The 12,126-nt window shown below is 51.2% G+C and overlaps 1 protein-coding gene across 2 annotated transcripts in view; it reads right to left on the bottom strand.

Annotated features, from left to right (window-relative positions):
- Positions 1 to 12,126, bottom strand: part of dcc (DCC netrin 1 receptor) — an 82,390-nt gene that overhangs the window by 46,689 nt on the left and 23,575 nt on the right. For both annotated transcript variants that reach the window (XM_055225691.1, XM_055225692.1), the window contains exons 2-7: positions 7,557 to 7,886; positions 6,975 to 7,262; positions 5,877 to 6,027; positions 5,207 to 5,343; positions 4,024 to 4,178; positions 3,643 to 3,763 (exon numbers count right to left, since the gene is read on the bottom strand). In XM_055225691.1, the coding sequence (XP_055081666.1) occupies positions 3,643 to 3,763; positions 4,024 to 4,178; positions 5,207 to 5,343; positions 5,877 to 6,027; positions 6,975 to 7,262; positions 7,557 to 7,886 (1,182 nt within the window). The remainder of the gene's footprint in view (positions 1 to 3,642; positions 3,764 to 4,023; positions 4,179 to 5,206; positions 5,344 to 5,876; positions 6,028 to 6,974; positions 7,263 to 7,556; positions 7,887 to 12,126) is intronic.

Below are 12,126 nucleotides of genomic sequence, written 5' to 3'. Positions count from 1 at the left end.
CTCCTATGTCCTAGCTCTTATATCCGAGCTCCTATCTCCTACCTCCCTTGTCCTATGTCCTATATCCTAGCTCCTGTGTCCTATGTCTCTGGATGCTTCCTTCCCTTATGTCCTACCTCCTTGCATACTTCCTTTCCTCTGTCACATTTCCTAAACAGTGGCTGGTGACCCCTGCACCTTCGCCCGTCCTCCTGTGTGTCAGATGCCCTCCCATCCTCCCGTGTCCCTGTGTGTCAGATGCCCTCCCGTCCTCCCGTGTCCCTGTGTGTCAGATGCCCTCCCATCCTCCCATGTCCCTGTGTGTCAGATGCCCTCCCTCCATAGCGACACTGTTGGATCAGACTCCAGATCTGAGCTCGGTTCCAGTCCAGGTTTTGAGCGAGGCCCCACTGCAGCGGGCGATCGAGCACTGAGCAGACTGTCAAATAGAGAACGAGTCCTGCTATTAACTAAACCAGGTCTAAACCAGGACTAAACCAGGTCTAAACCAGGACTAAACCAGGACTAAACCAGGTCTAAACCAGGACTAAACCAGGTCTAAACCAGGACTAAACCAGGACTAAACCAGGTCTAAACCAGGACTAAACCAGGACTAAACCAGGACTAAACCAGGTCTAAACCAGGACTAAACCAGGTCTAAACCAGGACTAAACCAGGACTAAACCAGGTCTAAACCAGGACTAAACCAGGACTAAACCAGGACTAAACCAGGTCTAAACCAGGACTAAACCAGGACTAAACCAGGACTAAACCAGGACTAAACCAGGTCTAAACCAGGACTAAACCAGGACTAAACCAGGACTAAACCAGGTCTAAACCAGGACTAAACCAGGACTAAACCAGGTCTAAACCAGGACTAAACCAGGACTAAACCAGGACTAAACCAGGTCTAAACCAGGACTAAACCAGGACTAAACCAGGACTAAACCAGGTCTAAACCAGGACTAAACCAGGACTAAACCAGGTCTAAACCAGGACTAAACCAGGACTAAACCAGGACTAAACCAGGACTAAACCAGGTCTAAACCAGGACTAAACCAGGACTAAACCAGGACTAAACCAGGACTAAACCAGGTCTAAACCAGGACTAAACCAGGTCTAAACCAGGACTAAACCAGGACTAAACCAGGTCTAAACCAGGACTAAACCAGGACTAAACCAGGACTAAACCAGGTCTAAACCAGGACTAAACCAGGACTAAACCAGGACTAAACCAGGTCTAAACCAGGACTAAACCAGGACTAAACCAGGACTAAACCAGGACTAAACCAGGTCTAAACCAGGACTAAACCAGGTCTAAACCAGGACTAAACCAGGACTAAACCAGGTCTAAACCAGGACTAAACCAGGACTAAACCAGGACTAAACCAGGACTAAACCAGGTCTAAACCAGGACTAAACCAGGACTAAACCAGGACTAAACCAGGACTAAACCAGGACTAAACCAGGTCTAAACCAGGACTAAACCAGGTCTAAACCAGGACTAAACCAGGACTAAACCAGGTCTAAACCAGGACTAAACCAGGACTAAACCAGGACTAAACCAGGACTAAACCAGGTCTAAACCAGGACTAAACCAGGACTAAACCAGGACTAAACCAGGTCTAAACCAGGACTAAATACTCCCTTTTTAAAACCCCATAGAAATAAAAACCTGGTCTTTAAATGAATCGTGTTATTTCGTGACGTGTGAACGTTTCATCGTCTATGATCATTTTAAACATTTAAATCTTAAGAGTCACATGTTTATACAGAACTGTACAACAACACACAAACAACACACACAACAACACACACACAGACACACACCCCCACACACATAGACACACCCACACAGACACACACACAGACACACAACACACACACACACACAACACACACACAACACACACAACACACACACACAGACACACAACACACAGACACACAACACACACACAGACACACAACACACACACACAGACACACACACACAGACACACACACACTCTGGGCTGAAGTGTCTTGCTCATGGACACACTGTTCTTCTGTGGGTCTGACACTTTCACTCTGAGGGGAAGATTCTTTCAGGACTATTTTAAAAGGAAAATGTAAAGCTGCACTATGCAACTTTTCTGGCAGAGGGTCCACCACCTGTTGGTCTCCATGGAGATGTTAGTGCTTGTCTACAATGTCCCACAGCATGGCATTAAACATTTAATCTACACACAGACAATCAACAGATGGAAAGAGAGAGACAGAGGAAGACAGAGACAAAAGACACGTTTAGACCTGGTTTAGTCCTGGTTTAGTCCTGGTTTAGTCCTGGTTTAGTCCTGGTTTATTCATCCATCCGTTTTCTTCCTCTTATCCGGGGCCGGGTCGCGGGGGCATCAGTCTAAGCAGGGACTCCCAGACTTCCCTCACCCCAGACACATCCTCCAGCTCCTCCGGTGGGACCCAAAGGCGTTCCCAGGCCAGAGAGACATAGTCCCTCCAGTGTCTCCTGGGTCTTCCCTGGGGCCTCCTCCCGGTGGGACATGCCCAGAACACCTCCCTAGGGAGGCGTCCTGACCAGAGAAGCCTCAGCTGCTCCTCTCGACGTGGAGGAGCAGCTCTACTCCTACTGTCTTTGGACTCAGCTCCTTCTTCACCACAACAGACGATACAGAGACAACATCACTGCAGACGCTGATCCAACTGTCAATCTCACGCTCCATCCTCCTCGAGAACAAGACCCCGAGATACTTGAACTCCTCCACTTGAGACTCTCCACCACCTGCAGAGGGCGCCACCTTTTTCCAGTCGAGATCCATGTCCTCAGATTTAGAGGAGCTGATTCTCATCCAGACACTTCACACTCGACTCAAACTGCCCCAGAGCTGCAGGTCCTGAAGCATCAGGACAAACATCATCTGCAAACAGCAGAGATGATCCTGTGGTTCCCAAACCAGACCCCCTCTGGCCCCTGAACCAGACCCCCTCTGGCCCCTGAACCAGACCCCCTCTGGCCCCTGAACCAGACCCCCTCTGGCCCCTGAACCAGACCCCCTCTGGCCCCTGAACCAGACCCCCTCTGGCCCCTGAACCAGACCCCCTCTGGCCCCTGAACCTGCACCAGGAGCAGGTCTGACTCACTGCAGAGACACAGCTCCTGCTCTGGTCACACAGGGACCGGGGCCCATATTCCCAGAGCACCCCCCAAAGGACACCACGAGGGACACGGTCCAATGTCTTCTCCAGATCCACAAAACACATGTGACTGTGTCAAACTCCCATGAGCCTCGAGGGCCTGATGGAGAGTATAGAGCTGGTCCAGTGTCAACGACCAGGACCAAAACCAAACTGCTCCTCCTGAATCTGGGGTTCAACTGTCGGACAGATTCTCCTCTCCAGTCCCTGGAGTCGACCTGAGGCTGAGGAGTGTGACTCCCCTGTAGTTGGACCACGCCCTCTGTGGGGAAAGGCCCTGACTTCAGGCCCTCACTGCCGAGCGCCGGCCCCAGGTCTGTCTCCAGGGAGGGGCCCCGGTCCGGGCGATGTATCTGGTTTGATTGGATCCTCCTCATGAAGGGTTTCTGAGTCCAGGTGTAGTTTAGGTTTGGTCTTGGTCTGGTCCAAGTGTGTCATGTTGCCGTGGTGACCAGGTGAGGCGGGGCTTACCTGGCTCCCTGACGACGAGCTGAGCTGTTGCCATGGCGATGCCGACGGCGTTCTCTGCGACGCACTGATAAAAACCCTCATCGGACTTTACCAGACCCAAGACCTGCAGCGTGCTCCCATCCTGAGGAGAAAGACCGGGTTAGGACTAGACCAGGACAAGACCAGGACTAGAGCAGGACTAGACCAGGACTAGACCAGGACTAGACCAGGACTAGACCAGGACTAGACCAGGACTAGACCAGGACTAGAGCAGGACTAGACCAGGACTAGACCAGGACTAGACCAGGACTAGACCAGGACTAGAGCAGGACTAGACCAGGACTAAACCAGGACTAGACCAGGACTAGACCAGGACTACACCAGGACTAAACTGGTCCGTACCACGATCTGGAAGTAGTCTGATGGGATGACGTCCTCTCCGTTCTTCATCCAGCGGACAGTAGGGGGCGGTGTTCCGGTCACAGCACACTCCAGCTCTACGTCTGTGGACTCCAGAGCCACAGAGCTGGACGGGAAACTCAGGAACTGAGGCGGGACTGTGGACGAGCAGGGGTTAATAATAATAATAATAATAATAATAATAATAATAATAATAATAATAATAATAATAATAATAATAATAATAATAATAATAATAATAATAATAACACATCTGACTCATTTCAAATCACACAAAGACAGTGTAAAAGACAAGTTAAAAACATAAAAACACACAATACAAAACTGGAGAATGATTTGATGTGAGTGAAGTAAACCAGGACTGAACCAGGACTGAACCAGGTCTAAACCAGGTGCAGGAGCAGAAGACCAGAGGGTCAGAGGTCACAGATGTTTTTCTTGTCATTTCTAACAATATGTTTTAAATCTGTCCCAGATTTAAAAAGATTAAATCAAACGTAAATCCTCCTCACGATAATCCACAAAAGACACAATACAGAGAGAAGCAGGACTAAAAGAGAACTAAACCAGGACTAAACCAGGACTAGACCAGGACTAGACCAGGACTGAACCAGGACTAAACCAGGACTGAACCAGGACTGAACCAGGACTGAACCAGGACTAAACCAGGACTAAACCAGGACTGAACCAGGACTAAACCAGGACTAAACCAGGACTAAACCAGGACTGAACCAGGACTAAACCAGGACTAAACCAGGACTAAACCAGGACTAAACCAGGACTAGACCAGGACTGAACCAGGACTAAACCAGGACTAAACCAGGACTGAACCAGGACTGAACCAGGACTAAACCAGGACTGAACCGGGACTAAACCAGGACTAAACCAGGACTAGACCAGGACTAAACCAGGACTAAACCAGGACTAAACCAGGACTAAACCAGGACTGAACATTGATGTTTTATGGACACTACATTAATTTGCAGGGAGGACCAGACTGTCTGACCTGCTAATACCGTGTTACAGGAAGTGTGATTCTGGCTCTTTTGGTGTGATTCTGGCTCTTTTGTAGATGTGAGTCTGGCTCTTTTGGTGTGATTCTGGCTCTTTTGTAGATGTGAGTCTGGCTCTTTTGGTGTGAGTCTGGCTCTCTTTTGGCTCTTACCTAACACCTCGAGTCTGGCGGTGGAGCTGATGTTCTGGAGTTTGTTGGAGGCCGTGCAGCTGTAGGAGCCGGAGTCGTCCACCGTCACACTCCTGATCACCAGACTGGAGCCGCCCAGGAGCCAGAACTTTTTACTCCTGTCAGAGGAGCAGAGGGTCAGAGGAGCAGAGGGTCAGAGGAGCAGAGGAGCAGAGGGTCAGAGGAGCAGGGGGTCAGAGGAGCAGAGGAGCAGAGGGTCAGAGGAGCAGGGGGTCAGAGGAGCAGAGGGTCAGAGGAGCAGAGGAGCAGAGGGTCAGAGGAGCAGAGGAGCAGAGGGTCAGAGGAGCAGAGGAGCAGGGGGTCAGAGGAGCAGAGGAGCAGAGGGTCAGAGGAGCAGAGGAGCAGAGGAGCAGAGGGTCAGAGGAGCAGAGGAGCAGAGGGTCAGAGGAGCAGAGGGTCAGAGGAGCAGAGGGTCAGAGGAGCAGAGGAGCAGGGGGTCAGAGGAGCAGAGGAGCAGAGGGTCAGAGGAGCAGAGGAGCAGAGGAGCAGAGGGTCAGAGGAGCAGAGGAGCAGAGGGTCAGAGGAGCAGAGGGTCAGAGGAGCAGAGGGTCAGAGGAGCAGAGGAGCAGAGGGTCAGAGGAGCAGAGGGTCAGATGAGCAGAGGAGCAGGGGGTCAGAGGGTCAGATGTACCTTGTCTGTAGAACCTCGTCTCCTCTTCTCCAGGTGATGCTGGGGGTGGGGAAGCCCGAGGCGGAACACTCCAGCACGGCGTCCGTTCCCAGGGGGGCGTTTACAGAGGACGGACGCAGCAGGAAGGAGAGGCTGCGCGGGACGCCGGGCTCTGCAACCAAAACCAGCAGAAACATCACAATTATGTCTGAACGAAGACGAAACGAAGCCTCTGACCCTCTGAGGATGTGACCACATGACCCCGCTGACCCCGACTGACCCACGACCACCACAGACTGTTTATATAAGGACAGAGCGAACCTGCCGCCGCCGCGCTCCAAACAGGAAGTGATCATGGAGCACTTCAGCTCCATCGACTGTAGAAGTGACTGAGTCTGAGGTCACCACAGCTTCAGCTCATCGAGGTCAGACGCAGCGGCTGGAGCAGTTACATGTTTGGAATTCTGACCTCGAGTATCATAGCAACCAAAGAACCAATCCACACCTCTGGTTTAACAGGGAGCGGGCGCTTAGCAACACTGTCAATCAAACCTGTTGCTAACGCTAACAGGAGCGACCTCGGGGAAAGAAGGACCTGATTTGTCTGTTATTAATGTTCAGATCTTGATTTACAGACACAATAGTGAAATAAAAACCCCAGGATCATGTAGAGGGTTAATACGAACATTTAAGACCAGAATGAGTCTGAAGAGACAGAGACAGAGAGAGGACAGGAAGTGCGACATGATCACTTCCTGTTTAAACGCGGCAGCAGGTTAGCGATGTTCATTTATATAAACAGTCTGTGTCTGGTTAAAACGTCTTAAAGTCTCTGAGTAAAATAACGACACAAATACAATAAAAAAAACTGTTTCTGCAGCTCAGAGTCGACCTGGACCTGGTTGGACACAGCGCCCTCCTCTGGTGGTGTTGGGTTTTGCTCCTGATGAAGTTTTAATGGAGCTGAAACATTTGTGTCTCTGCTTCATGAAGCTTTGATCAGAGCGCAGGGGTCAGAGGTCAGAGGTCAGAGGTCACTGTGGTCACATGCAAATCTAAATCTGACTGACAGAGTAAAAGAGGGCGGAGTTTAAAGCGGCCTGTGGGAGGGCATCTGACCTGGCAGCACGCGTAGCTCCGCCTCGTTGCCCGTGCGGCTGCTGGCGGGGTTGTGGGCGATGCACCTGTAGAGGGCGCCGTCCGACGGCTGCACGGCGGAGACGAGCAGAGCGCCCGACGGCAGCAGCACCAGGCGAGAGTCCGGACTCTGCTCCAGGTCCAGGTCCAGCCCGTCCCTCTGCCAGCGCACCTCAGGGGCGGGGTCTCCCAACACCTCGCACCTGAACAGGGCGGAGTCTCCCAGGTATGAGGAGGCGGGGTCTGTGGGGGCGAGCACACGCAGCGGGCCTGGAGAGAGAGAGAAGAGGGAGGTACTTAGATCTGTCCTGTTTAGTCCAGACTCAGACCCTGAGCTCCATGTTCCTCCTGGAGTCGTGTGGACTCCGCCTTTTACCTTCAGCTCAGTCCAGACTCACATGACCCAGATGATTCTAGTGAAGGTGGAGTTTAAAAACACAGTGGAGCACTTCCTGTATCACCACATGATGACATCACAAGGTGGAACAGAGTGTCTTCAGTCTGTCTCCTCGTCCTGCTCCCTGTCTCCTCAAAAGTGGGTGGGGCTTAGGTCGAGTACCTCACCTGCCACGGTGACCCTGGCGGTGCGGCTGGCGATGCTCCCGATGCCCTCCAGGGCGGCGACACACTGGTACAGCCCCTCGTCGGAGCGCTGATGCCGGGAGTGGACCACGTTCCGGATCAGGAGCGTCCCGTTCGGCATCTGGGACCGCCGCTCGTCCACGAAGGATCCCAGCGCGACGCCGTCTTTACGCCAGGACACAGAGGGCGGGGCCAAGGAGGGAGAGGACCAATCAGAGCGCGCCTCGCAGTCCAGCCGCAGCACGCCGCCTCTGACCACTACCGTGTCCTGAGGCTCCCGAGAAAACGCCAAATCCACGAAGCCGGCGCCATCTGCTGGAGAGAGAGGGAACGTCAAGTCTGAACATCTTTAATGTTTCACACACAGACCTGGAGTTGTGTTTTGTTTCATTCTCACATGTTTAACACAAACCTGCAGATTTAGACTGAGTTCTTCTCTCAGACTGAAAACACTCTGTTCCACCTTGTGATGTCATCATGTGGTGATACAGGAAGTGCTCCACTGTGTTTTTAAACTCCACACACCTTCATTTATAGAATCATCTGGATCATTTCAGTCCTGGAGTTGTCTCTTATCTCGACTGAACTAAAGGTAAAAGGAGGAGTTAATGTGAAAACTCCCACTTGATGACATCACAAGGTGGAACAGAGCATTTTGATCTTTGTAGATGTAACAGACTAATAATAAAGTGACTGAAACATGTGAATGAAACAAAACACACAGTGTCTGTGTGTGTGTGTGTGTGTGTGTGTTACAGTTGGTTTAATTAAAACTGTTTAGTTCTGCTGAGGACGACCTTGGCCTTGAGTCAGACACATTCTCCACAGCACATCACACACACACACACACACACACATGTCACACACACATGTCACACACACACGTCACACACACACGTCACACACACATTAACCCCTCACAGTGTCACAGCGCCCCCACTTGGAGGATATTGGACCGTCCTCAGTTCGTCTGTGGCTGTTTTGTGTTTGACAAACCAACGATAAAAGTGTCAAAACACGGACCTCACAGACACACCTCCGACTGAGGCCCAGGACCTCCCAGGACCTCCCAGGACCGGCCCAGGACCGGCCCAGGACCGGCCCAGGACTCAGACTTAGCAACACTGTCAATCAAACCTGTTGGTAACGCGACACAATAAAGGAAAAAAACTCAGGATCAACGAACGAGCCACAGAGACTGAGCCACAGAGACTGAGCCGACGGAGCCGAGAGCCACATCTGCACATCCAGTTTGTAGCACAGCAGCATGTGAGACTATTTATACAGTGTGTGTGTGTGTGTCTGTGTGTGTGTTGTGTGTTGTGTGTTTGTCTGTGGGTTTATCTGGGTTTATTTTGGTTGTGTTTTGGGTCTTTGGGGACAGAGCAGACGTCCCACTGAGACATGACACACAAACACACTTCTGCCCCCCCCCCCCCCCCCCCCCCCGTCTCTCTCTCTTTCTCTTTCTCTCTCTGTGTCTCTCTCTCTCTCTCTGTCTCTCTCTCTCTCTCTTTCTCTCTTTCTCTTTCTCTCCCTCTCTCTCTCTCTTTCTCTCTGTCTCTCTGTCTTTGTCTTTGTCTCTTTTTTAACCAAATCCACAGTTTCACATTTTAAATTCACCCAGGAGCATTTACATCAGAGAAAGACTGAAATCTGACACACAGGGAGGGCATCTGACACACGGGGAGGGCATCTGACACAGATTAGTTCCATTTAACAGTAAATGAATGTGTTTCATCCTCATTAAACTCATTAAATTCAAAGAAATGTCACTTCAAAACATTTAATCATCTGCTCCCACTCAGTCCTGGTTCAGTCCTGGTTTAGTCCTGGTTTAATCCTGGTTTAGTCCTGGTTTAGTCCTGTTTTAGTCCTAGTTTAGTCCTGGTCTCTTCAGTCTGATTCGTGGGGACAGTTGGATCAATATTTCCGATCGATGGGAGCAGCAGGTTAAAGGCTGAGGATGAGGAGGGTCACAAACCAGAACTAAACCCGGACTAAACAGGACTGAAAAAACAGAACCAGTCCCAGTCCAGTCCAGGTCCAGTCCACTTGAGGACATGGACATTATGACACAGGTCACAATGGACATGACCTGGAGCTCCAGAGACACCAGGGGCCTCGGCGTCGCTCTGCCCCCAGCAGGAGAGCTCTTTCCTGGGCACAGACGTGGACCTGTCCCCCTCTCGTCTCTGGAGCTCAGAGGGAGAACGAGGCGATAATGGTGTTTCGGTCTCCCCAGGTCAGAGGTCAGGGGGAGGGGTCAGCGAGTCATAAAGTGACCAATCAGACGCAGCCGAGGCCGAGGTGTATCATCGACACAAACGGAGCGAGAGAGCGATAATTTACACGGAAAAGAGGAGAGAAAGTGTCACCGAGGCAACAATTTATTTACTACAATCAAACCAGGACTAAACCAGAACTGAACCAGGACTAAACCAGGACTAAACCAGGACTAAACCAGGACTAAACCAGGACTAAACCAGGACTAAACCAGAACTGAACCAGAACTGAACCAGGACTAAACAGGACTAAACCAGGACTAAACCAGGACTAAACCAGGACTAAACCAGGACTAAACCAGGACTAAACCAGGACTAAACCAGAACTGAACCAGAACTGAACCAGGACTAAACCAGGACTAAACCAGGACTAAACCAGGACTAAACCAGGACTAAACCAGAACTGAACCAGAACTGAACCAGGACTAAACCAGGACTGAACCAGGGCGTAGGATTCAAGGAAAGAGAACAGAGGAAAGAAAGTGAGGAAAGGTCAGATGAATATGGATGGACAGGCGCGTGCACGTGTGTGGGCGTGCACGTGTGTGGGTGTGCACATGTGTGGGCGTGCACGTGTGTGGGCGTGCACGTGTGTGGGTGTGCACATGTGTGGGCGTGCACGTGTGTGGGCGTGCACGTGGAGGAGGTGCACACTTGAAGGACGTTGACACAAACACAGGAGCCTCAGTCGTGTAAATCATGTTCAGACTGACCTGGTCAGATCTTTGTTTGTTCTGGTCTTTTCCCAGAGTCCAGGCTCCGCCCCCTGCACAGGCAGAACATGCAACCCCCCCCACCAGCTTCAGTCCAGACCAGGACTAAACCAGGACTAAACCAGGACTGAACCAGGACTGAACCAGGACTAAACCAGGACTTAGTCGTGCTCACATGTCCTGAGTGTTTGATGGTTGTCTCTCTGGGTTGAACCCTCTGCCCTTGTGCCCTGGAGCAGGACACTTGAGTCCTGTTACATTTAAGGTCAATGTCACATTAAAACTGTGAATCCTGAGTCAAATCTTTAATGTGTCACCAACAACCTGCCCCTGGACTGTGCACACGCACGTGTGTGAGCGTGCACGTGTGAGCGTGCACGTGTGTGAGCGTGCACGTGTGTGAGCGTGCACGTGTGAGCGTGCACGTGTGAGCGTGCACGTGTGTGAGCGTGCACGTGTGTGAGCGTGCATGTATGAGTGTGCACGTGTGAGCGTGCACATGTGTGAGCGTGCACGTGAGCAGTGGGGTATAATTCGTCACATTAGTCACAGTGAGCTCTGAGCTGTCAATCAAAAATCTGTAGAGCGGAAAGAGAGAAAGAAGAGAGGGAAGAGAGATGGAAGAGAGAGGGAAGAAAGAGGGAAGAGAGAGGGAAGGGGCAGAGAAGGGGGAGAGGGAGAGAGGGCGCGGGGGTGATGAGAGAGAAGGGGATGGAAAGAGGAGAGAGAAAAGAAAGACAGGAGAGAGAGAGGGTGAAGGAGAGAGTGAGGGGAGGAACAGAGAGAGGGGGCGGGGGGGACAGGCAGTGAGAGAGAAGAACGAGAGGAGAAAAAGAGAGAGAGAATAGAGGAGAGAGAGAACAGGAGGAGAAGAGCTGAATGTTTTTACTGTGGGTCTGAACTTTGTTGGAGACGTGATGTTTTGGACACAGACTGAAGCTCCAGAGGCAGAACAGACACATCTGTGCCCACGAACGAGCTGCTGATCTGGGCCTGAGGAGGTCACAGCTCCCCCCTCTGCCCCTGGAGCTCTCAGATGTTTCTCCTGTTTCAGTCGTTTCTTCTCATTGAGCCTCTGAAGTTTTATTCAGAGAGATTCAGGTTTGAGTTTGATCTTTGATCCATGATTTTCAACAGACCATTTTGTCAGTCTCAATAAACCTGGTTTAGTCCTGGTTTAGTCCTGGTTTAGTCCCGGTTTAGACCTGGTCTAGTCCTGGTTTAGTCCTGGTTTAGTCCTGGTCTAGTCCTGGTGTAGTCCTGGTTTAGACCTGGTTTAGTCCTGGTCTAGTCCTGGTTTAGTCCTGGTTTAGTCCTGGTCTAGTCCTGGTCTAGTCCTGGTTTAGTCCTGGTCTAGTCCTGGTTTAGTCCTGGTCTAGTCCTGGTTTAGTCCTGGTCTAGTCCTGGTCTAGTCCTGGTTTAGTCCTGGTCTAGTCCTGGTTTAGTCCTGGTCTAGTCCTGGTTTAGTCCTGGTCTAGTCCTGGTTTAGTCCTGGTCTAGTCCTGGTTTAGTCCTGGTTTAGTCCTGGTTTAGTCCTGGTCTAGTCCTGGTTTA

The sequence above is a fragment of the Periophthalmus magnuspinnatus genome, chromosome 12 (genome assembly GCF_009829125.3).
Source record: "Periophthalmus magnuspinnatus isolate fPerMag1 chromosome 12, fPerMag1.2.pri, whole genome shotgun sequence".
Classification (NCBI taxonomy): domain Eukaryota; kingdom Metazoa; phylum Chordata; class Actinopteri; order Gobiiformes; family Gobiidae; genus Periophthalmus; species Periophthalmus magnuspinnatus.
Note: the sequence above shows the minus strand (reverse complement) of the source record. Positions and strands in the feature narration are given on the sequence as shown.